The 26330-nt window shown below is 43.0% G+C and overlaps 1 protein-coding gene across 5 annotated transcripts in view; it reads right to left on the minus strand.

Annotated features, from left to right (window-relative positions):
- robo1 (roundabout, axon guidance receptor, homolog 1 (Drosophila)) overlaps positions 1–26330 on the minus strand; it is a 257226-nt gene that overhangs the window by 30656 nt on the left and 200240 nt on the right. For 4 of the 5 annotated variants that reach the window (XM_034866652.1, XM_034866648.1, XM_034866650.1 and 1 more), the window contains 15 exons: positions 26160–26317; positions 21462–21582; positions 19846–19984; positions 19550–19677; positions 15114–15122; positions 14079–14203; positions 13710–13881; positions 11866–12071; positions 10009–10090; positions 8556–8724; positions 8297–8463; positions 7736–7857; positions 5810–6041; positions 4828–4949; positions 2249–2420 (listed from right to left, as the gene is read on the minus strand). In XM_034866652.1, the coding sequence (XP_034722543.1) occupies positions 2249–2420; positions 4828–4949; positions 5810–6041; positions 7736–7857; positions 8297–8463; positions 8556–8724; positions 10009–10090; positions 11866–12071; positions 13710–13881; positions 14079–14203; positions 15114–15122; positions 19550–19677; positions 19846–19984; positions 21462–21582; positions 26160–26317 (2124 nt within the window). The remainder of the gene's footprint in view (positions 1–2248; positions 2421–4827; positions 4950–5809; positions 6042–7735; positions 7858–8296; positions 8464–8555; positions 8725–10008; positions 10091–11865; positions 12072–13709; positions 13882–14078; positions 14204–15113; positions 15123–19549; positions 19678–19845; positions 19985–21461; positions 21583–26159; positions 26318–26330) is intronic. The other variant, XM_034866649.1, reaches the window with a different exon arrangement.

Here is a 26330-nt window from a genome sequence, read left to right on the forward strand (position 1 = left end):
ACTTCAGATTAGCAGTAAAACATCTTCAGCACACCTGCTCTGTTGGAGACATTGTGGCTGCTTAATAGCCCATCACACAGGTTTTTTGGAGTTGTGAAAAATTGAAGTCATTTTGGGAGGATATACATTTAGTTTTGAGTAATGTACTTGGATATAAGCTTCCTTTCTCGTGCACTGTCTTGTACTTGGGTCATATTTCAAGTAACATTACAGAGAGACAAGTACCCGTTTGAAGATTTTTATATTTCTTTTTTGTTGTTGTTTTTCGATTTATAACTCACAAATTGAGGTGACTGTGACCAGTTGTAATAATGTAATGAATGTTCAATAAAAACTAAAGTAACTAAAAAATTCAAACCAAGTGGGAAAGCCTGAAATATGGAAAAATGATTTTTATTAACTTGAACATTCCTCCTCCTGATGCATACAAAGATTCTTCATCTCAGCAGGTGTGTCTACTACGAGGCTAAATTGTAGAAATGGAGTTGTTTCTCTCTATTTTTCAAAAGGCTTTCATTGCAAATCCCAGTCAACAATGGCAGGTGAGCAGACGAAAGCAGCTGAAGACATTCAAACAGAACCTGTGCACCACACAAGCCCAATGGAGCCGGGTAGGAAAGCACAGAAAGGCTTCCTTTACACCGAGCAGTGGGGGTTTCATAATTATATGAATAAATCCAATGAGATCATTGTCAAATGCGGACACCACAGTGATTAGCAAACTCAGGTGCATCTGTGAAAAGATGATGTGTGAATGCCTTGAAGCTGTTTCTACTGTGAAATGCGCTGTAAAAGCGCCGTCTGCACGGCTGCTCACAACAACCTGCTCCCGGTCTGTTTTTCTCATCTGTCTATTCTCTCTGTGCTTTTCCCTCATGCGTGATACATGAAAGCCTTCTCTGGGCTGCCCCAACCCCCGCCATTCTGAAATTTCTTTATGTTCGTGTTACATTGTCTTCATCTCTTTTGCTCAAGTCTTTCATGTTGCAGCCACTCTACTCAACCAACTCTCTAAGCCAGGGGCAAAAACATTTCCCCGATGAAACCAGCTCTCTGCCTTTACCACTCCGTATCGCTCTGTCTGTCTTTGTCTCAGTCACTCGGTCGGTGTCTCTTCTCACTTCTCTGTCTTCTCAATTTGTGGCTCTGTCTGGCTGAGTGAACCGAGCACGCCAATGTGACTAAGCAGCCCACAAGGGACTGTCCAGATATCTAGGCTAGGATGACGCATACAATCTCAGAGTGTGACAAATGCATTTAGGTGAAGCGCTGGTCCCAGAGGCACACTGTTCCACTCCAGTGTTGGAACATGGCAACAATCACCACAGGAACTCTTACAGGGAGAGAAATTGTATCAGCTACAGCCGATGCTTCTTCATGCCCATCCTAGCCCACTCAATCACAAATTTAAAACCAGATGGAGTTCTCTCTCTGTGTCTCCGTCTCTCTCTCTCTCTCTCTGCCTCATCCTGCTATTCATGTGTTTTCCATCCTTTTCCTGAGTAGGCCAGCTCAGAGCTTTGGGGGAATAAAAACTGACAAAACACCTCAAAATATCTCTCTTCGTCTAGACTATAAGGACAAAAAACAAGACATAAATTATAACAACTAGCCCCATTGCAGTCTGCACTGTGTTTCTTAGCATTAATAACATGTCATGCCTGAGCCTAGAGTGCAGGATTCATTATTGCCTTTTTGTTTGAAGCCAAGCAGAGGCAGAAAAACATTGCATCCCTGACTGGAGAGCAGAGCAGGGTGGGGCAGCCAGCTCAACAGCTGCCACACAGGAACTGAATGAACAGACGTTGATCACACTGCCAGCTACTGTAGTTAAATCCATTGCATTGCTGTAAAAAACGTGAAAAATGATCTGACATTCAAACTCATCATAATCTTCAGTGGCAAGTTTGATGATGTTTGTCTAACAGTAATCAATTCAATTACAGTAATTAAGCATTGCTGTTGATGACGAAAGGGAAAACAGGCTTGAACATGTTTGTTACTACAAAGAAAGGAATTGCATAATTGTCTGTTTACTTGGCAGAAAGTCGTATTACTGAAAAGCTCTTCATTTAAAATGAGTGGATTAATGCCACAACTATTTGTCGGATGACTTGAGTTTCATTCTTTGTGAAAGGATAGCCAGAGGACAAACTCACTGAAACACAGCAAATGTATCCATTGGAGGAAAAACCAAATAATGATATGACCTCCTGTGAGAGAGAACTAAAACGTTGTTTGTACCCACCAAGCTGGAAGAAGGTGATATCGCTCTTGACCCCGGGACCCGCCCCGGTGCTGGCTGCTACCTCCACGCTGTAGCGGATCCCTGGGGCAAGACTGGGAATCAGCACGGATAAGGTTGAGCCGTCAACTGTACGGTTGATGTGATACCTGCTCTCATTCCCCAAGCACCAAATCTGCCATAACAGAGAAAAAGAAAAAGTGGAGATTGAGGAAATGTTAGGAGGGTTTCCTGACAACATTCAGTTTGGAAGCCGCCACCAACCTGTGTCCTTATAATTGGTTAGTGCTGCTATCGTAACATTTCAGCGCACCGTGGGTATTGCGTTACATCTCTGAGGCAGGAAAACATTTTACGAAATGGCTTGATGTTTTACAGGCTGTGCTCAACACTGGGCCTGTATTAGCTGAGGTAGCCATAACACGTCTCAGTGCAGCCTTAAGCCCACGGAAAACAAATAGGGATCAGTAATCACCCCCATAACCCAATTTTAGCAGAAGCTAAGTGCTGTCACTCCCAGGAAGGATATCGGACTCAAACCAGGGCCACAAAGAGAAGTATACATTCCCCTCAGCATGAGGCCTGGAGACCCCCACATCCTGAACCCCTGACATTCTGCTTTCTTTACCCCCCAATACCACCTCCCACCATGTAACCAGGTTAACATACACACTTCCTTGGGTCTATAATACACATGTGTGCATGTGCGTGTGTTTGTACTTGTGTGATGGAACTACAAAGCCCTGACATCTTCTGTGTATCTTTAAAATTGCGCTGAGTGGAAGTGCCGCTAGGGACCGGGCTCGGAAATGAGCAGGGAACAATCCCGAGCTGGACTTAAAAACCATGAAATTACTCTAAAGCCTATCACCAGAAAACATTTACCTGGGAAATTAACAGTGGCTTAACTTTTTCACTGGCCCTGACTCATCTCCCCCGCCACCACTCACCTAAATTCCCTATGATGCAAAAAAAGGTTTCCAATTAAAATACAGGACTTCCACGGCATAACATATGAGTGGACAGCTATGTGCAAAGTGAGGTCATCACAAAAAAGGAGCATACAATATAAAGTAAGGAAGAGGAAAAGGAGACCCAGACAGAGGTAATATAGGTTGAAGGATTTACATTTACGAAATAAATTTTTAAAAAAACAACAAAGAAGAAGGATGCTTTAGGAGATAAATGACTATGGAATTATAATCGAGGTCAGCCTCTTCATTGTTATGTCCTTGGTCATTACTATAGATCAGTGGTTATCAAACATCTTTGTATAATGTACCCCCCTGTGAAATAACTCTGCCAAGTACCCCCGGACCCCCAGGGGGAAAAAAGACTGTAGAAAGAGGTACATTAAAGCGCTGCCCCACCCCTGTCTGATTGACTAAACAACTTTGTAACTGACAATGCTAATTCAAATCCATTAATTAATTAATTTACTATTATTCTATAATTTTTCAGGGATTTATGTATGACTGATATTTTTAGATTAACATTTCAAAAAAAGAATCTCACGTACCCCCTGCAGTGTTCTAAAGTTCCCCCATGTGAGAAACATTGTTATAGATAATTGTCCTCCTCTCTAATACATACACTGTTTCTACCTTTACATGAACGTCTCTACTAAATCATTTAATGTCTGCAGTACAGTTACTTTTCATGTAGTCTGTCGAAACTAATTATTATTAGTAACAGCACAAATATATAGGTAAAATGCACTACTATTTGTATGGTAAATGTCACGGAAGGCAAAACATTTGAGTTCCACCACACACACACACACACACACACACACACACACACACACACACACACACACACACACACACACACACACACACACACACACACACACACACACACACACACACACACACACACACACACACACTGATATGTAATCATCAGTTAGAGTAAAAAGTAAACCTATTAATAATTTAGGGCTGCAACTAAAAATCACTGTCACTGTTAATTATTATTTTGACTAGTTGTCTATAAAAATGTCAGCAAATGATGAAAAATGTTGATTTGTGATCTTTCCCAAAGATGACATCCTTAAATATATGCTTTGTCCACAAAGCAAAGCAATAGAGAAGAAAATTTAAAAGCTGGAATCAGAGATTTTTTCTTTAAAATTACTCAAAACTGATTAATAGATTATCAAAACAGTTAGCAATTAATTTAATAGTCGACAACTATATCTTGTAACCTTTGCAGCTCTACATTAACTATTGCAGACGCTGCTCCTCACTAATATCACCTTTGGAGCGCCACAATGTATGTATGAGTGTATGAGTCCTCCATCGCCACCAGATGGCACTGTTTCACAACAGTTTCCACCAGCTTCTCTGCTTTGGATTCCTTTCCTCTTTCTTCTCGGTCGTCACACAGAGCACCGAGGAGTATACAAAGGTGTGCCTCAACCAGGAATTCATTACCTTTCCATGTCTGTGAATTGTCCCTCCCTCTGTTATCTGCTCTGTCTGCATCCCTGTTTGTGTCTCCTTTGTGTGTCTCTACAATACAAGTCCCACTGGCTCAGACCTAGGGTAGCTGCTGGCTGTTTTTTTTTTATTTGTTACCTTGTACTCCTGGACCACCCCATTCTGCTCCTCTTCTGGAGGGGGTTGCCAGGAGACCATGATGGCGGTCCCATTGTCCCCGCTCTCCGCCACTGTAACCTCGCGAGGAGGGGCACTGGGAGCTGATGGGGGCAGACAAAAGATTTTTTTTTAAACACACCTTCATACATGAGCCAGTTTTTTTTTTTCATAACTGCATGCTGTCTCTCCCTGTCTCCCCTCATCCCAGTTAGCTGTCAGAATCTCTGCACGAGACTGAAGCGGAGATGAGAACAAAGCACTAATAATAAAAATGACGATGCTTTTATTTGAAAACTGAGTTCTTTTAATACAATTGTTTTTGTGGGTAAATAAAAGCAAATGAGTATTTACTCAAATCCGACAGGGAGTGGAGATTGTGTATGTATGGTGGTGTTTGAACGCCAACCTGCGGTCCAATGGTAATTAAACTGAAATAGTGAATGTAACATGAAAAGACGTAATCACAGTGAGACTGAGTGTTATAAAAAACATTATGTTTAGAGCTCCAAAAACAATTACCAAAAAAATTAGGAACAAAGCTGAAACCAGCAGAAAAAAGATCAAAACACTCCCACACATGCAATACACACAGACACTTTCTAGTAAACACTCACATCTCTCTTAGCTGTTCGCTACAGATTAGAATTTGCAGTTGGGTTTCAACCAAGCCTCATGAGACTGCCACAACCACGCCCTATAAGAAATTAGTATAACACTTGCACAGGAGTGTTGTATATGGTTCCCATAGGGTCTTTTAAAGAGCTGAACATCCACCCTAACATGTTTGAATACACCACATTCAATAATCCTGCCCTCACTGCATGCTGTGAACAGCTGTTGTATGCTCTCACACATGCAAGCTGTGCGTATATAATTGTGTAAACATGAAAACATGCATGCACACATGCAAGCACAACAGCAAACGCACGCACAGAGTCACACACATTCACATCGCCCCCACCTTCCTCCAGCGTCTTGCCAATTTTGACATCGCTGTCTGTTCCCTGGAATTCATTGAAGAAAGGGCGGACTTTGAATTCATATGTGACTCCCTTACGGAGCTGTGGCACAACAGCGCTGTCTTCCCCAGGGGTGCGCACCTCGAACACTGCCCATTCACTCCTCTGCAGCCCCTCCGGTGAAGGCCTATACATCACCTTGTAGCCCTGGATGTACTGGGACTGCTGCTCCACCTTGTGAACGGCACGGTAACATAGAGACAAACGATGGTCAGCTTGACTTGATTAGACGCTTCACAGTTCACAGGGGGAAATGATACAGTGATGTAATAGATGGTAGCATTACTGGACAGCTCATGGATTTGTGCAACTGATACGCCAGGCGCTGGATGGAACGGGGTGCTCACTCATCACATCACCCCTCTGTTTATCCATCCACATCTACATCTCTCTTTTTGACTGTCTGTCTATGCGCCATTTGGAGCAGCAGCGATTTGTGCAAACCGCAGTATGAGGTCATTGGCCAGAGGTTCCTCTAAGTCTGGAGCTGGTTAAACAGGGCCCCGGCTCCCAGAACAGCCTGTCTCATCCTGCCCTACTCTCCAGTGTACTGACTTGCTGCCGAGTCAAGGAAGAGGGGGGGAAAGTGGATCTTTATAAAGATTACCACAAGTTAAGAATGCAGCACGTTTACCAGCATCTGATATAGCTAAATAAAGCAGATAAATGTGATTGAAATGTGTCTTGTGTTATTTAAATCTGGGAAAAAATAATGCCACTTTGTGATCCAGCATGGCTGGGAAAAAGAATAACTGCTAGCCCGTATGCTAATATTGCTACGACTCCCTGTGGAAGGCAAGCAGCACTGGCTTGTAAAGATTTAAGTGATTTCTTTATCCCTCCCTCGTAAAATGTGCTGCCGGCTCAGGTGGTCTTCATTAGCCTGAAAACTGTGCAACTATTTACCACAACACAAAGGAAAATGTAAAACCAAGAAACACATTGGGAATAGACTTTTCTGCGCAAAACAAGGAAACCGTGGCGCTCAACTATACTGTCAGTCTCACTCATGTCATGTGTTTTTTGGAACATTCCAAGGAGACAGGATAACTGGGCAGTAATTTTAAATCAGTCTTGACATGTCAGTATCTTTTTTTACATATCCTCACCCATTCATCACTCACTTTGGCACTTCATAATACCTGGGACTGCTGGGGTGGCCTTACTGTATGTACCTTGCAGTGAGCCATGGCACAGATTAATATCTACTATGTGAGGTGGACAGTATGGCTACATTGTCTCATAATCTATAAACCCGATCAATTGCAGATGGACATTAGTACTTCATATTTAGCTTGTAGCAAAGAAAAACCACCATAAGCTCCTACTTCTACGTCTTCCTCTCCCACCTATCCGTTAAAACATCTGTAAACCATTTCCACTTGAGAGCATAAGTTGGCTGCCTCTTCCTTCTCACTTGTATTATTTTAACAGCCGTCAAGTGTTTTCAATCTGAGGGCACAGGCTGGCACGCCCCACACTGCTATACGGTGCTACAAGGCCTGCAGAAGGCTGGGCTCTGTACACTGCCTTTTGAGCGGTTGAGCGGTCCACTGTGGGCAAAGCTGCAGATTTTTGGTCTCTGGCCAATCGACCAATTCAGGCTCATGCCAGATGGACACTTGGAACACTTGAAGTGTGTTCCAGGCTGCTCTCTGCTGTGTCCTTACCCTGTAGGGGGCGAGGACGTTAGCGCATTCGCTCGGCTGAGTGGCCTGACAAATTGACCATGGGCATATCACTAAACTAACCTTGGAGCTTTTGTGACCAGCTATAGCAATGATCCATGTGGCAATCTGTAGCTGGTTGCAGCTGGCAAAAAAAAAAAGAAGTGACAATAGAGCATTCGTGTAGAGAATTATACTCACTGTCCACTGCACCCTGACAGAGGAGGAGGAGAGAATGGTGGGGTTGTGCAGGTGGATAACCACATCTCCCAACTCCCTTTGGATCTGACGATGGTCCACACCCTGACTGGTGGGAGGGATATCTGTATGCAAAAGCACACACATTAAAAGCCAATCAACTTGTCTAGAGCTGTAAAGATTAATCAAAACTATTTTGATAATCAGTTTCTTTTTCAGAGTTCTTTTTATGACAACAAATTCTCTAATTCCAGCTTCTTAAATGCAATATTTTGTACTTTCTTCACTCCTCTGTGATAATAAACTGAATACTGTCGAGTTGTGGACAAAACAAGACATTTAAGGACATGATCTTGGGCTTTGGAAATCAGTGATTGACATTTTTCACAATTTTCTGAGATTTTATAGACCCAAATAGTAATCGATTAATCAAGGAACTAATCAACTGATTAATCAACAATGACAATAATCGTTAGTTGAAGCCCAAATCTCATCTTAAACAGAAAAATCATAACACTGCTGTACTGCATATCATATTCCTATCGGTAAGAAGGCAGTACTCACCTTGTGTTTTCACAGCTTCAGTAATGGGACTGGGATCACTCAGCCCATAGGCATTAGCTGCCCGTACTAAGAAGAGGTAGACTGCACTGGGCTTCAAGCCCTTCAGTACAAATGACTCAGTTTTCACATGCTCTGCCAAGGTCTGCCAGCTGCTCCCTGATGCATGACTGTGGACACACAACAGAACAAAATCATGTGTGAAAGATGATATTAAGCCATGCAGTTATTTTGTTTATTGATCTTTACTGATTAGTTTTACCTGAAGGCCTCTATGACATAAGAGGTGGGTGTGGCTCCGGCATTAAGGTTAGGTCTCCAGGAAAGGGCGACAGAGGTGCGGGTCACGTCAGTGACCTCAGGTTTGGAAGGGGCACTGGGGATCAGGTTTGGGTCAGTCGGTCTGTTGGGCTGGACTGGGACTCCAAATTCTTAATGTAGAACAAACAGAAAGTAGGAGACAGAGGGACTGTAGTTTAATGCTACCAGTAAACAAAAGGCATGCACAATCTCCAACTTTAAATACCACTCTCTTAACCCTTGTTTTATCTTCCCGTCAACCTGCAACTTTGTTTTTCTGGGTTGAAATTTCAACATTTTGTTGTTCTTTTTTTACACTTTTCTCAACATTTTTGTCCATTTTATTCAATTTTTGTCACTTTTACCTTTTTTAAAATTATGTTTTAGTCCTTTTTTGTCACTTTTTTTCAATGTTTTGATGTTTGTCACTTTTTTAGCATTTAAAAAAGAACGTTTTTGTTGATTCTTTTTCATGTGTTTTTGTTGTTTTATTTTCAACATTTGCCAACGTTCTTTGTTTGTTATGGCAGTCAATGAATTAAAGTATGTAATCGAGATTAATCTTATGATTGTCCACTTGCTTCTTTTTTTTTTTTTTTAAATGTACTTACATTTTTTTTAAGGGGTACGTTTTCATCATCTTGTCAACATGGGATATAACACAATGTAGTGAACTCCAAACTTAACATCCCATTTTTGTGAGCACCTCAACACAAAACAAAGGTTCTCTCGCGAGAACTCTGGATTCCCAGGTTATTGTACAGTTACATTGATCAGCTAAATGTAACAGTGTAGCTAATGTAATATTGTTTAACCTCATATTGGCGAAAATAAAAGCTCACAAAAACACCCCATTCTAATACGTGGAACCAAAACAGTGTGATACAAAAGATAAAGTGAAAGAAACAACAAGTAAAGTGCGATGGCTCGGTGGTAGCTACGCACAGCCCAAGGCGTTAGCTTGACCGGGAGTTGCTTGACCGCGTGCTCGTGTCATGTTGCGTGCACCATCAGCGGTCAGTGTGCTGTGCATACTTTATGTGCAATGTCCAACAGTCTGGCTACCTCGACAAAGTGCCTGCCCACTATCTCCTTAACAGTTGAAGCATGCAACCGAGGTTCCCACTGTGGGTCAACATAATGTGCTGTGACCCCGAGGTTACTGTAATTATTATAATTACCGCGATTTATCTCCGTTCTCCGGCGAGTGCAGCGTCACTTCCTGAATGATTTCCCAAACTACGGATCGAGCCGAGGGACCAGATCCACTGAACGCGCATGCGTCAAATAATTGCAGTGAAAGGAATTTACGTTAAGTTGTCATTATCGCGTTCATTTTGTCAGCGCAAAATGTTTGTATGCGTTAGAAAACTCTTAATGGAGGACACTAAACCTCTGTAATGGATAAGTCTTACCGTGGACCTCTAAGTAAGCTTTCCATGAGGCCTCTCCACTGGGTGTGGAGGCGATGCAGGTGTAGGTTCCAGTGTCACCAAGCTGGAAGAGAGTAGAGGGGGATATTTGGTTAAATGGAAACTATTCAAATTTGTTTCCCTCTTTCTGCCTCTTGCTATCTCGTGCCCACCATCACTGCTCTGCTTATTGGCATTCTGCTGGAGTCTGTAGCAGGCAGCTGTCACTGCCTGATAATCTCGATACCACCTCTTTCATAGCAGAAACTGGGGTAAAGCAGCTGCAAAGGCCAAGTGGCAGACCATTCCTAGTCAAATGGAAAACATTTTCACAGGATCATAGACTAATTGGAGATCTTTTTCTCCCTCTACCATCCCCTTGGGTACCAAACATGGAAGTGACTACTCTGCGTGCAACAGATGTGGTGAAAAGCTGTACTGAAGATATATGGGTCAACATTGATTATTCATACACCTTTAAATATAAAAAGGAACTTGGGAAAACTGAAACGTTAGAGAGCAGTGTGCATTGATGAACTATACTGTAGTAATAATTAGTTACAGTTTATTTAATACAGAACTACCAAACACTGAAAAGCACTCACCTGTCTCTCTGAGGCTGAAGTTGTTTTTTAATAATGTGTTGTAGTCCACGAGAAAATAGAACTGACCAAAAATGATTGGATTGACACCTGGATGTTGGATCCAGAACAACAATAAACCATTTGTTTCTTGGCTCATGGCCAAGTTGTTGAGATTTTGAGATGTCTGCTACCTGACAGGCTAATAAACAAAACATAACCTTGTTGGTAAAAGTATATAGTGTGTTTTCACACTGTTGCATTTGAAAAAGATGCCTACTCTGCCAACTGCAGTCAAAGTCTGTACATAAGACAAATCATTCTGTTGTTATGTGCTGTTGATGCATAGTGCGCTAAGGGCTACGGTGCTGGAGTGTCAACAAAACAAAGAAGAACAGAATGAGATGAATTGTTTAAATAACTAAGCGTGAAGTTGTCGGGCCAATGACCCTCAAGGTGTATATATCTTTTTGTATTAACACTCAAAAACAATAACACTCACACGCCCACATTAGTGAAATAAATTACCTCACGCATCAAAAACATCTTCATTAAAATGTTGTCAGGGAGAATTGACAAATTCATTAATGTAAAGTGCCTGCGGAGTTTACTTGGCTACAGCAGGAGAGGGGTTCAGGCGCATCCCCCTCTGCCTGCCGCACACCGGCGGCCCAATCATACTGCAATCTTGTCACCACAAGACATGCCAGCATTCATCAGAACACCGCAAACTGACGTGAACTCTGACCCTGTGACGCCTCCATCTGGAAGACACGTCAGCACCCCCTACTTGTCTCCCCCACAGAGTGTGTCCAGCATCACGCAGCTTGCCATCTGATCCCACACACACACACACACACACACACACACACACACACACACACACACACACACACTATGCTTGCTGATTGACAGGAACTGCAGACTGTTCGACTTCACAGACTCCATTTCAAACCTGCGGCAACTGACTGACAGCCCACTGAGCGCTGGCAGCGAACATATTCTTTATTTACCAACCAGCGGGGGTTAGCGCAGAACATTATGGACAACTTTGAAGTTTATTTGAATTCAGATTAAGACATAAAAGGCAGCCTAATGAAAAAAAAATCTTGATTAAAAAACAATTATATTTCTGTAGAAATAGAAATATAAGGTATACATGCAGTCAAATTACAAATGAACTCCAAATGCCACATTACAGTCCTGGGCGCTGTGTACTTTGCTTGATGTTAAAAAGGGATCTAAGCATGTTTGTACATGTGAGCAGCAGGTGTCTTACCTTTGCATAGCGTATCTGCAACGCGCCGGTGTCCAGCTGTTTGACCCTGGAGTCATGAGTGGACACCAAGACACCATCCTTCCTCCACAGGATGGTGGGGGTGGGGTTCCCTGTTGCCACACAGTTAAGGACCACGGTGCCATCTACAGCTACCGACTGATTGGTTGGGCCCTGTCGAATAACTGGTGGCGGGCGGTCTGACACGACTGTGGAAGGAGAATGAGCAATTATGTGGAGGAAAACTGTGGTGCAGGGACAGAAAGAACAGCGGATTCAGACAATTACATTCAGCTTGTGTGAGAAAACACACAAAAGGCAGAGGATCTGCCAAACAGCATGTAGCAATGTAAGCATGAGAAAACTGCAAAGGTAGTGGGAGAGGAATTACATCCAATTTTAAGAACTGGAAACAATTTTCTAATCATTCAGCAGCAGGAGTCGAACTTAGCCAAATAAAAGCAGCGTAATTAAAATGAAACAGCCTCAGATACTTTAGGCTTCTCGTTGCAGCTCTAACAGACGCTTGGCACTACCCATACCAATGCTAGCGGCCAACAATCCGTTGGCCCATCCTCCAGCCATAAAACACATAACAAGGGGGAAAAATGCATGAAAACACATCTAGCCAGAACAGACAATGTTATCAGCATGAGGACGTTTAAACTCCTCCCTGCCTCCCAGCATGTGAGCCCTGGGTGTCCAACCAGTACACACAATAACAAAGACATAGACAGAAAGCATATATTTGACAGAAGGAAAAAGGCAGTCATGTGCAGCGAAAAGAGGAGAAGAGGAGGCTAAGGGAGAAGAGACGCGGGAGAAACTTTAATTACATGCAGCCGATCATTTCTTCATTTTTATTTCGTCTCTCCTGTGTGTGATTCATCATGTTCCTGCTATAGGTTGTCTGCCTCCCTCTGATTATTATTATCATTTACAGCACTATTGATGACCATTGTGGTCAGCCCCACTGATTTTCTAGCAACTTAGATTCAGTTAGGAGCAATCAAATTAATACCTAACCCAGTGTAAAGGCATATCATAATAATGTACGTATGTGTGCAAAGATCCTCAGACCCATGCTGCGGTGTAATCTCTTGGCCGCTTTGTCTTTGCTTTTGTGCCAGGGATGGTGCAATTACTAAAACATTGTCAGCATGACCTGTAATTACCAGATCTGCCTGCGGAGAAGTGGTGGCCTCAGAGCGGGCTGCTCATTTTAATAACTGTTATTATTATCCAGAGAGCATGGCAGAATGAGAGAGAGAAGAGGAGTGCGAGATGGAGCATACCATTGTAGGCCCTGAAATGAAGAAGGACATTTGGTAAATGAAGGGATGGATCTAGGTGTGTCATTGACAAAATAATAGCTGCCCAGATCTCTGTGGGAATGATGGAAAAGAAGCCAAGGTTAGTCCACCAGGCTGACAGGGACTGGCTAGCGGAGTAATTAGAGGACCCAATCCAGACCTCACCACACAGCCACAGTCTTCCAATGGTAGACAGCAGCAAGCCAGCCATGGAATTCTGAAGGACACATTAGCCAGTGTGAAGCCATCGAAGCCAGATACTGAGCCACAGTCTGGGTGCACAGGCACCAGAGAGTCTCTACCCCTGACAGGAACACACTGAACAGGCCAGACCGAACCTCACAAACCTTAATTCGGATATTAATACGCTTTATGGCGCAACCACGGCTTTTCAGATGGACAGCATTATCCTCATGAGCCAAAGATGATCTGAAATACCAATATTTATCCACTCAAGTTTTCTCTCAGTGTTCCTCCAATTCCCTCTGAGACTTTGCTGTATGCAGAAACTGGGTTTAAAAGAAGGGTGCTTACCATCTGTGATCTCTAGCAGAGCCTTGGTGAGGACACTTCCAGCAGTGTTGATGGCCTGGCAGCTGTAGTAGCCCATGTCTGAGCGTTCAGCATCAGTGATGGTCAGGTCCCCAGACTGAGATACAGAAAATCGGCTGGAGGGTTGAGGAGGTTGGTAGGAGAAGAGCAGGTTCTGTAGGGGATGAACACAGATCACACTCAGACTTTAAGAAGATTTCCCTCCAAAATGGCATATGCATGCAAGCTATCAAGTAAACTATGCCTACAAAATAGTTATTTCCAAAGCTTTGCATCAGTATGCTAGCATTATCTCCAAACATATAAAGTGTGTTTTCAAATGAAAACCTCGGTCATATTTGTTTTGTTTACCTGACTCCCTTCCCGCTGCCAGAAAATGGCTGGCTGTGGGTTTCCAGTGGCCTCGCACTGGAAGGTGACAGTTCTGCCAACCCCCACCACCTGGTTCCTTGGTCTAACCACAAATGCCGGGGGCACTGGAAAGACAGCCATGAGAAAGGGTTAGCCATTGAATAGACAAACACACCAAAGTATATTATAGTTATTATGATGTTACAGTTACAAGTGGTCTGAGTTATTTAAATGAAAGACAAAAGGCTGCAGTTATTGTATGGCACCTTCATTCAAATATGTTCTAATGAATTCAGGCTCTCTTTTTAAAACTGGATACAGTGTGTGCACAGCAGATTAACCAGGACGCTTATCATGTTCAAAAAGCAAGCATACTATAGTTGTAATGAATAGAAATAACGGTTACTCCCATGCCCACCTCATTTGCATGGGCAAGGGCATGGACCATTAAAATTTACATGGAAATGGGGAATAAATTTCAGCCATCTGTCCATGCCGACACCCTCCAATAGCACAGGCCTCAACCAGGATGCGGTATCCACGCATCCTAATGACAAATTTCAGACTAAGTGTGTTGTCTTGGCCCAAGGTTATCCATGCTGCTCTGCGGTGACACAAGGCCTCGCTGGTCTATAGGCCATCTATGTGAGGACACGCACCCTGGACCTAGAGGTCCTACTATTATAAATCAGCAAACATTTCAGCTTGTTCTATACAGGGGCAGTGTATTAGATAAAGTAAGGCAATCTGGAAGCTGTCATTTGAAATGCTGATGTAATGTGTCCAAAGGATAAGATGGGGTGTAATGCATAAAAACAGGGAAATAATAGAATGAAATGATGCGGCTTTACCTTGGTGGCCCAGGCTGAGCATATTTTTACCCATTAATGTCCTTTTGTCACTGTTGCCCATGACAACAGAAACATGAGTGCTGATTGGAGGGTGGAGAAGTGAGGAGGAGGATGGAGGGGGGTTGTGACAGCTTCCTGTCTCTGTCAGGGCGGTGAATAGGTGACGGGTGACATTTCAACTTACCAGACATGACTAAAAAGGAAACAAAAACACAACAACAAAAAACCCAAAGATGAATACATAAATAATAAACAGGGTGACATAAAGAGGAGAGATAAGAAAAATAACAATGTGATGTACATGGGAACAAATAGTCATGTTATTATGCTATGATTGAAAGACATATTTCAACCTCGACTCAAAGCCTTAGGACCAGATGATACACACAGCAAAGAATAATTACCATGGGGGATCAGGAATGCATTGTAAATGTGCAAACACACAAGAAAATATCAGATTCAACATTCCTTCTTAGTCTTGGGACGTACTCAAGAAACGGAAAAATGCTGGATTAGGTACATTAAAATGACAAAGAATTAGACAATATGAAACACACAAGACAAACATTTTATGCTTAGGAAACAAGCTTAGGAAAGGTGTGAAGGTGAATGTCCCTGTACCCTTAATGAGGTTTAGAGGACCCTGTCATGCAGCTAGATCACAGTCCCTCAAACACAGCCTGGCAAATGTAGACCTGGTTCATAAAACCACAAGGTGAATGTTAACTGTCACTCTTTGGCCATAAATCTCCCACGGCCAATCACTCACCTTATCTAATCTGTCTGCTTCAACGGCTCCCACGGAAACATAAACGCCGTCAGTCAGAGTAATGACCAGCCCCTCCTTCTCCCCCCTGCTGGCCTTTAAAATGCAGATAAGACTAGCATCAAACGCTCCCAGAAGAAGACGCTCACCGCTATATCCGTGTGCGAGAGGCTCCAGATGCACACAACCATGAGAACCTACACACCAACAGATACACAAACCCCCTACAACACCTACACACAGGCATTCATGTGTGCCTAAGCCTTTAATTAGGTAACCCTACCTCTCCCATGCTGCTGTGATCACAGTTGTGGGCCTTGAGGGAGAGGTGAGTCTTAAATCGGACCAGTCTTCTTTGTTGTGGACTTTCCGCTAGCTCACAGCGCAGAAAGGAGTCTCTATCAAACAGTTGATCAGAGCAGGGTGGCCTCCAGCCCAATAGGAGGCAGGTTTTACACCAAAGACCATAGCAGAGATATTAATGGGGATTTGACCAGTACTGCTGTACAGCTGGCCTGACATCAACACTAGTAGAAAGTCTGCATGCGGAGGATTTAGCATGATTAATCGTATCTCCCATTGGAAGTTCTGTAGCATGCTTTAAATGGTCTGTCGTGGTTCTCACAAATATGACATGCCTCACAAGTAAGAACCAGTGTCAGTGATCGTGAGTTATACACAATGAGCGCCTATTCGAGGGTTAAGATAAATCAAATGCAGAGATGATACAGAGTTAGATACAACACAATGTATCCATTCTATATGTGGCACCCAACAGGGATTTGGTATTTATCAAGGCTGTAACAGCACACAGTCGGCTGACAGAAAAGTTGCTCTCACTCGCTCTCTTTTGGCACCAGTTCCAAGTCTCCTTCCAGACCCTTTACATGGGTTATTAGCAACGCTGCTCTGGGGACTACCATTCCATTCAAGACCTTGCTACACATAAATCACTGCTAACGGCAAACTTAACCATCTGAGAAAAAAATAACACGTTGATTTTTGGAATTCTGTCCAACGCAGTCTGAAACAATATATTTACATTCCTTTGGTGGAAGTCCACTCGTGAAGATTAATTAACAAAATACTGCATAGACATTATCTAACCACACCAGACCCAGATCAGAATGCCTTTGTCTGTTTCTTAAATCTTTAACACATACTCTCACATGTACGCCCACCCTAGGCAGCCTTAATAGCTGAACAGCCCATCTCACTGCTACACTCTCATGTGGCTTAGATTAATGATTTTACGATGAAACTATAAATACGCCTGGTGACTTGGCCAATTATGCGTTTCTTCCATCAATCAATGAAATATTTTACTTGACATATTTATAAGTCCAAAGGAGGTGTAGTGGACTGACAAACACGTGTGTAAGACAGTAATTCACTGATTAGGTTAGTAACGAGAGCAGAGCACTTTGAAAGAAAAATAGCCCAGGGCACCACTTCCACAATGTCGACGTTGTTCACTGACAATCTGACCATGGGAGGTGTGAAACTCCCCCTCTGTCCACACAGAGCTGGATTCTTCTCCTACACGGTCCAGCTCCTTAAAGGGATTAGCTTTGAATGTCTTCAAAATTGGGTCTTGTTATATTTTTAATATCATTTTCACACACAATATTGTAGGCCTGCACGATTAATCGTTCTAAAGTCGCAATCTCGATTCACCCTGTTCACGATTGAAATTTTAAATAACTTTGATACTGCCAATTTTTTTTTTTAATCGTATTTTTCCCAAAATTGTGCAGCCTACCATATTGTACTGATAAACAAATTGCAAAATGACACTGCGGGGAATATTTTCTATATTTAACCTTTCTTTTCTGCATGAAAATCAAATCCTAATTCAGTTGGTTTTATCATCTATTAACACATCACAGCAGATTTAGCAGACAAACTTCACTTAAAAAAAAAGAATTTACAATAATTCCACTCTGGCCTAACATATCAGAATATACATTTTGTGATGTATTACTTTATGCCAGTGGCTCACTACCACAGACACGATATTATTCAGCTGCATAGTTATTCTTCTGCAGTGGCTGAGCAATCTTGCCATACTTTTACTCTTGATGTACAAGCGACAGCATTGCCCACTAAACCCACAGACTAAAATCCTGCCCCCCACATTACTGTTGTCCTCAGTGCTACAGCAACATCTTACTACCTATACATCGTTTCACTACTTTGGCCTGTTTAGACCTACAATTACCCAGCCTCTCTTTCCTTTCCTGTCCCCTCATCTGTAATTAGAAGCATGTCATTTCCGGGCATGGGACTGTGCTCTGCTTGTCTTTAATTAGCAGGACATCTCAGTGCCCACAGCCTCCCTGGCCTCCTCATGTCCTGGGCTGGATGAAGCTTGGGGATTGGAAGAGTAGACAGAAATGGTTTCTAGGAACTTTGTAAGCTTGGACGTTAAGGCATCAGTCCGCTCTAACCATGGGAGTAGAACAAGGATTGCTATTATTTACGTTATGCCCTCACCTGATCTTTCACTCTAATAAAGCATCCAAATCTGTCCCCTAAATGACAGAGGTTCTTCATTGCTAAAGTGTAACTACTTAATAAAAGTGCTTTACTTTGGTTGTATTCCTCTTTAACTCTCATAACAAAAGGGGTTGAAAGGCATAATGTGTAAAAAGAAAAAAGAAAGAAAAAGAGGGCTAGTGCCTTGCTTCTGCATGCAGTCAACAGAGAATTGGCCTGAGGTGAAGTCATTTCATTTCCACTGAGGACCATGTTGCAGCATTTCAAATACAATACTAAGCCAGGAGAACAGCTTATTGAACCGGTGCATCGATGATGTTCTCTTTCATTAACTAAGCTTTCATCAGGGAGAGGGAAAGAGTGGAAAAGGCAATAAGAGAAGTAGATATATTGATGGGTGTATTGGCAAGTCTGCCTTATCTTGCTCCTGAAACTAATCTTAAGAATGAGGTATGGTGGAGAAAATCAGGAAATAATTGCAAAGGGTAGACATGTGAAGATGAAGTATCTGTCTTTGCGGGTGGGGGTTGGGAGAGGAATAAAATCACCTTGTCTCTTTATATCTCTGCTGTGTTGACTGCTGGGAGTGACATTAATATGACTGACCTCAGCCCAAAAACCTCTCTCCCCCCTCTATCCTTTTCACCACCATCGCCCCCAGCGCCAATTCCCAACCCGTTCTGCATCACTGGTGAGCCGCCACCAACGTAATCACTGTCCTTCCATCCAATCCCCATCTCCCATGAACTGAGCCTCCTCCTCCTTCCCTCCCTTCTTCTCTCACCCGATTCCCAACATTCCCATTAGCTTGGCATTAAATGGCCCCTGTGTTCCTCTGACTCTCAGGAGGGTTTAGGGGTGATCCCAGCCCCCAGTTCCTCTGAATGGTTTCTTTCTGAATGTTCACACTCTGTGACCGGCTGCTTTATATTCCAACTGTGTTAATAAGACTTCCAATGGAGAGGGCCACAGGAGACGCACAGATATCCCATAGGTTCACAAATAGTACTGTATGTCTTAAAACATAAAGGAAGACAGGCCTTTGGAGAAATGCCACTTGTATAGGGCAAATGAAATTGATTGCTGTTGAGCTCCCATGTGGACAACACGACAGCGGTTATGGATTTTTGCGTTTCTTTTTATTAGAAATCAATCAGCTAATTGAGAGAGAATAGTTGAAATTGATGACCGTGTTGCACTAAACATTGCAATGTGGCTGGGCTAAATTGCATTTGAATTAAGCTGCACAATGACCCCAAAGGCAAAAGAATTTAGAACAGGTGTCCAAGGGTCTGTAAACAAAATATCTGTCTGACTGAACAGTGTGAAACTCTAGGACCTCTATTCGATCTTACCGTGGACGGTGAGCGTGGCCGATGCCTCCGCCTTGCCCACCATGTTCTCTACCACACAGGTGTAGGAGCCTACATCAGCCGAGGTCAGGCGACGGATCTTCAGGGTGTGGTCCTCACGAATCTCATATCTGGATTAAAACAGGTATCCATGTATGAAATGTTGTCATGTACACATAAGCTTTAAATCCACAGAGACTCAACATGTGTCAGCTGGTGACATGGATCAAACAAAGAGAGGGAATGGGTGCAGGAGAAAGGTATTGTGTGATGAAAGGGTACCAGTTGATGAGTCATACCTTCCTTTGGGCAGGTCGCCATCATCTTTCCTCCAGCGCACGGTGGGAACTGGGTCGCCACGGGCCTCACACCTGAACTCTACACTTTGGTCCACTAACACCACTTGGCTGCCTGGGCGACGCACAAAGCTGGGACGCTCTGCACAGATGACAACAGCACACACGTTTAAAGTCAGAGCACAGAACGATATTACTGGCATAAGGTTTCCATTAACTGAAAGTCATTACATCTGTTGCTTTGATTCCCTCAATTAATCTTGGTTTTGTTGTTTTTAGTGAGGCTTTAGTGCTAAGTTTGAAATTAGATGGGAAATGTACATAAAGCCCAGTGGAAAAAGCCATTCATAAGTTTAAGTTTTAGGTCCTGGAATGGAAATGATGAAATATTGTGAAATAATCTAATTTTGTTTTCATGCAGACAAAAAATAACAAGGTCATAGCCAAATCATGGTTAACTAAAAATGTAATATACAGTCTAGACTATATAGACTAGAACATGCACATAAGTCAAACAAAACAAAAATTAAGGACAGGAAAAAGTTACTACTTTGTGGTACATATAAATGGTTTTAATTACTCATGACTAGACTAAATTCATTGAGGACAGGCCTCTGAACAAGACCTGACACAGAAAGCCTAACCTCTAGTGTCATCTTTTTAACCCCATAACCCTCAAGTCCGTTTCTGACTCTCTCTGGTCATCAAATCAAACACTACCGGCTCACCACAGCACTTCCTATGTTTAGATTTTATACTCTCTAGATTAGTTTCCTGATGCTCCCTTCTATCAGGATTCATCCCAAAAACTAGCCAGGGTGGTTAATGATTAACCAGAGTTTCTGGGTTACGATGCTCACTCAAAATGGACAAACACAAAAGCTACGAGCTAGCTCATTGTTCTTTCTGACAGTTCACTGAGGAAAGGAAATGGAGGAAGTAAAAAAAAAAAAAATGCTGGTGATAAAATATCAGGAGTCTGGACATGCTCTCTGCTCGGGACACCAGAGAGTATTGGGTTCAGAGGTCTCTCATGATGAAATAGGGTGCAGCTGCTGGTCACAGGGGAGAAGCCGCCCGGCCCAGGGTGGGATTCCTAGTTAAGTGTGAGATTGGAGATCCTCTCACAGTCTATCTGATAAAGGTCAGTGACACCATTTAGTTCCCTGGGAGATAGACAATCACATCTTAGCATTTGGATTCGGTTTCTCACTGCAGACAAACAGAAAATATGTATGGATGTGTGTGTATGTTCTTGTTTAACTAAAATTCGTGGGGTACAAAAAAACGGGAATACAGTATACTTGTGGGGTCCGGACGGTTTTGTGGGGCCAAAATGCTGTACCACTGTAAAGGACTGTTTGAGGATTAAGACTTGGTTTTAGGATTAAGGTTAGAATTAGGTTACGGTTAGGGTGAAGGTTAGGCATTTAGTTGTGATGGTTACGGTTAGGGTAAGGGGCTAAGGAATGCATTATATCAATGACGGTTCCCCACAAAGATAGTGAGAGGCACTGTGTGTGTGTGTGTGTGTTTGTGTGTTTGAGGGTTGGATGTGCATGGGGAGTAAAGTAGACAACCGATTAAAATACTATAACAGAGAAAAAAAGATGTATTACCAAGCACTGTAAGTTCAGCTATTTCACTTTCACGTTCTCCGACCATGTTGGTGCCGACGCACACGTACTTCCCAGCATCGCTCTTCCGGGCATTTGTGATCATCAGCTTCCCCCCGCGTATCTGAGGGAATAGAAGAGAAGGTAAAAAGGAAAAACAGCTAAATTAAAGTCTGAAAGACACTTGGGGTCTGTGGCTGATAGAGAAAACAAAAAACAGCATGGCTCAAAGATTACAAAACATTTCCTGATTGCATTAAAGAATGCCTGTGAGCACTTACTGACCCAAAGGCCATTACAACACAATAATGTAATATACACACAAACACATAATGGCTTGGTGCTAAAGAGCATTTTTTTCTATTGGGTTTTTGCTCTGAGCTCACAAAGAAAACTGGACTACTCTGTCTCTAGGCTTGTTTTGCTGTTTCCTACTCAGCTTCCACTTGAGGTCTAAATCACTATCCGTCGGCCTGAACCTCCTCAGGGTAAGCTGAGCCAAAGAACACTTTCCCAATCCAACACAGCCGCAGGTCCCAGAGGGAACACATGAGGCACTGCGGGACTGCAAGCACTTTTTTCCAGTCGCCTCAAAGACCTTCAGGACAGCTTTGTCTATTATTGTGGGGAATGTTTTAAAGAATAGGTTTCTTGGATTTTTTTTCTCTGTGTGTGCATACAAATACAGGTGCGAGCAAGTGCACATGCGTACAAGCACACAGCCAGTAGTGAATGTGTGTTTGTCCAGGTGAATGTCATGTCTGTTATTTCCCAGGGCTTTGATTACAGGCCAGAGGAGATGCTTTGTTCTCAGGCAGTCAGAAAGACAGCCCCGGCCCCAGCACAGGCCCCTCAGCCCTTCTCTCAGCTCACAACCATGCCAGTCAGCGCTGAGACAGACAATAGCATGGTGCACCAATGATCTCTTTTGCCTTGATGGAGGCTTAAGGTTTTAAATGCACACATCAGCTTGCAAGACCAGGACCACCACCTGCAAGCATGTAATCGATAGCCTCATTAGAGTACCACTGACACAGAGCTTGACACACAATATTGCAAATGCGTGACTGCCATGTTAAACTCAAGCCCTCCTACATGTGTGTTCACTTGCGAGCTATGATCCGTCTCAGTAAGTCTACATTACTGTACTCTGTTGTCAAGTTTTCATCACTTGCACATGACAAACAAACTTAAAACAGTGTATTTATGGATTTTAGTTTTTTACTGTACAGTTGTAATTGTCTTATTCCTGGGGGACAACTTTGCAACCACACACATTCTTCTGGTTCTGAAGGATTCCTTAGTCCTTTGTCCCTGTTTAATATTCATGGTAAAGCAGGAGGGCAAAGGAACTTGAAGAGGCTGTGGACGGTTGGCCTATTTAGGGCACCACAGGGTGCTGGAGGGGTTTGAAGTATCATTATGTTACTGTTTGTTTGAGGAAAGGCTTAACAGTTAAAACACTGTGACACTCACAAAGGCCCAAGGTCAGGGCAGACCATAGGGAGGAGAAAGGGGGGGGGAGGTGTACTATTGGGTCCACAGGGCATTGACATGAGGATCCACTTAAGGCCCCATCCACTCTATCCATATTCGTACCTCTGTGTGTCTGTGGCAGTTTCCCATTCTCCACAGGCATATTTGGAGTGCCAGAGCAGCAGGGACTCTGAGTGCAAGTAAATGAATGCAGCAGCGGTGCTCTTTTTCTCTGCATGCATATCCTCTCCACACAACACAGCGATGCACACAGGCTGCTGAAAGCACCAACAATCTGACCATTATCCCTGCATTACAGGAAGATGGCTCTATCCTGTTGCCTTTTGTCTCATGTCATTTGGCTATGCTGATAATGGGGGGGGAAGCCTCTGTTCAGCATGCTCTCTGTGGGTTTTCACAAAGCCATTCATTTTCCAGGCTGATAATTAGCCACAACTATTGCACAAAAGGAGGAAGACAATGTGCAGCATTCGGGCCGTTTATGATGTGGACACAAAACTCTTGCTCTTAGCAGACAATGGTATAGTCTTTAATTTTGGCATTTTTCCTGTTGCTGTTTATTTATCCTTTACTCATTGTTGGTGAAAGACCTGTTTGACAAAGTTGGGAAGAAAGTTGCCAGCTGCCGCTGGTGGTAGAGCAGTATTACAGGGTAATAGCCCTACCTCACTCTTTATGGCTCAGTGGGAAACCTTTTACAACTGCCCCACATGAAGTCATGAATCTGTGCGAGATGGCACACAGCTTTTCATTGGTGTTTACACACACAGCTGAATAACATAGATAGAAAAACAGAAGGATTGCTTCTGCGGTGTCTGCCTCACTCTGAAGTTCATTCCCTGTATATGCTGCAGCCACCAAAGCCAAGTTGGTCCATCCCAGTAAAGTGCAGTACAGAGAGAAAATGGCCTGGGACCTCGCTCTGATCCCCAGTGATCACCAAGGAGACTGCACGTTCCAGCAGGTTGCATGGTGGGAGGAATGAACTGAACCAAACACAACAATGCTGGTGGATGAGAGAGGGGGGGTTGGAGGGGGGCTTTGAAGAGCTCAGCTGTTCATCACATTATAAAGATTCCAGCCTCTGCTTCGTTCTCTACCATCCTATCTTCACTCGTATCAAATTAGCAGTACCATAAACAAACTATGGCCATCGCCCCATGATTGTCCTATTTCTAATACAACTTGATCTGTTAACATGGGTGTCCACAGGCAACCGTGCAGACCCCCATTTGTCACCAAAGTTGATTACACATACTTAGATAGACATGCACGATGTCTAGCGCTACTTTTAAAGTGGTCATTTGGGAACACTCGCTCTTTGAGTTTTGGGCTTGACAGGAAGTTTATAGTGAGCAACACCAGCTGGTCAACACAGCTTTGGTAAATCTACCAGACCCTGTTTTTAGTTCCACAGAAGGCCCAACACTGCCGCTGGCTACAAGGACACAACTCTGAGCCATTTAGCCTGTGTTACAGCAGCACTTTTTTTACAACATTTACTCCAAAGATTTCACCCATTCAGCACAAAATCACATATGCACGGGCTAGGATGGAACTTACTACAGAAATGATTCATAAACAACAAATGTGTGTGTGTGTTGTATTTGTCAGGCTAAATATAAATTCAGGGCCATGTGGGCGCTATGCGTAATACTGAGTTGAACCTGGGCTGCTTTGTCCTCAAAGTGCCTCTCTAACTCTCCAGTTAGGTAGTTTGCCGTTGAAGAACAAAACTGAAAAGTCACAGTTTAGGTTGCATTTGGCCTAAGATACCATCTATAGTGCAACAGTGGGCACAAATAGGTAGTAAGGTGTGAATACGATAAATAGATGATCCAAACGTGTAGAAAACAAAATACAAACAGTAAATCCAAAGGCCACAAGAGTTCACATATTAGGCGTAGCAGTTTTGTGCTTATCAGTAACTGACTTCCCTTGGGAATAGATATGATTTGATTCACTTTAAACTAGATTATGCACTTTTTTCTTTCAATTATGGTGCTCAGCGGACACACACGGACTCCATATCTTCTGCCTGTGCAGCTTGGAAAATAGAGACGAAGAATACTCACACCGTTTAGGAGTTTGAGTTGCGATCAGGGCTCAATGCACACAACCTCAACTGGCCCTCACTGAGCACAACAGTGTTCAGTCATGTACAGTCCTCCGTTGAAGGCAGACAACAACGATAAATCAGTGTTTCAACTTGCTGAGTAATGAAAATGAATTGAGCACAAAGCTACAGGCATACTGAATCTAACTTTATTACATGTATTGTAATAAAGGTACTTTAATGTACTTTATTTACTGCATGTATCTTTATTAGTATCACATATTTATTATCTGGGGAAGATTTGAATGTCCATGACTGTACTGTCATGGACGATCGTCAGCACTTGAAGGCCAAACTATTTGACTGCTCAACAACTGCAAAATGTCTAGCCAAACCCTTAAAGCCCCATCAGTCAGTTTGGGAAGATTGGATCCAGACCCACAGCTAACTACTTCCTCATTACTACCTGTGTTAGCTAAGTGCTGAGTCAGAGCCTTTACTGTACCTCCTTAAAGCACACATCCAATCAGTATAATCAAACAAAACTAAAACGTCTCTTCCTGCTCAAGGGAAACGACTATGGACACAAAGTTGTGTTTGGCTGTGACAGTTTGAGGTAGGATAATTCAAGACCTTTGGTAAGCAAGAATGAAGAACTGATAGATACTGCAGTGACGGCTGTGCTGTTGTTTTAATTAAAGCTAAATAATTGGTGCTTTGGTTGTAAATCACACGGAAAAAGTTGTTTGGATTCTGCAGGCGCTGCTGCTGAGTACAACTTTCTCCTCTTTGATTCCAGTCAGCTCATTTCTCCCTCCTGATCCGCGCTTCTCCGAGCTGATTTCATCAGCAAGCCATCCCGAATCAATGCACTGGTGCTGACTGATTCTATCTACCCCAGTCATTAAAGGTTGTAGCCACTGAAATGGGCTGCTTTGGGTTGGGTAATTGCTATATGGGAATAATGAGGCAAACAAATCAATCTTTCAACAAACACTGAAGTGGTGGTAATGACGTGACCTGCATCACTGGGTTGTTCTATCTCATGCATTCAAACACATCATCCTTATGCACAAAGCAATCTTCAGGCATCAATAGATTAGCCTACGTGTCAGCAATAACAATGTTTAAGGTACTTAGATTCTTACAGTGATTCTCTCATCTCGATCGTCAATGTTTATTCCATCTTTCTTCCACGATATGGTGGGTTCAGGATGTCCGCGTGGAGGTTGACACTCTAGGACCGCCGGCTCTCCGGCCGCCACGATCACATCGGCAGGGTTTTGTCTGAAGTCATCACGTAGAACTGAGAGAAAACA

This window comes from Etheostoma cragini, chromosome 3, assembly GCF_013103735.1.
Source record: "Etheostoma cragini isolate CJK2018 chromosome 3, CSU_Ecrag_1.0, whole genome shotgun sequence".
NCBI lineage: Eukaryota > Metazoa > Chordata > Actinopteri > Perciformes > Percidae > Etheostoma > Etheostoma cragini.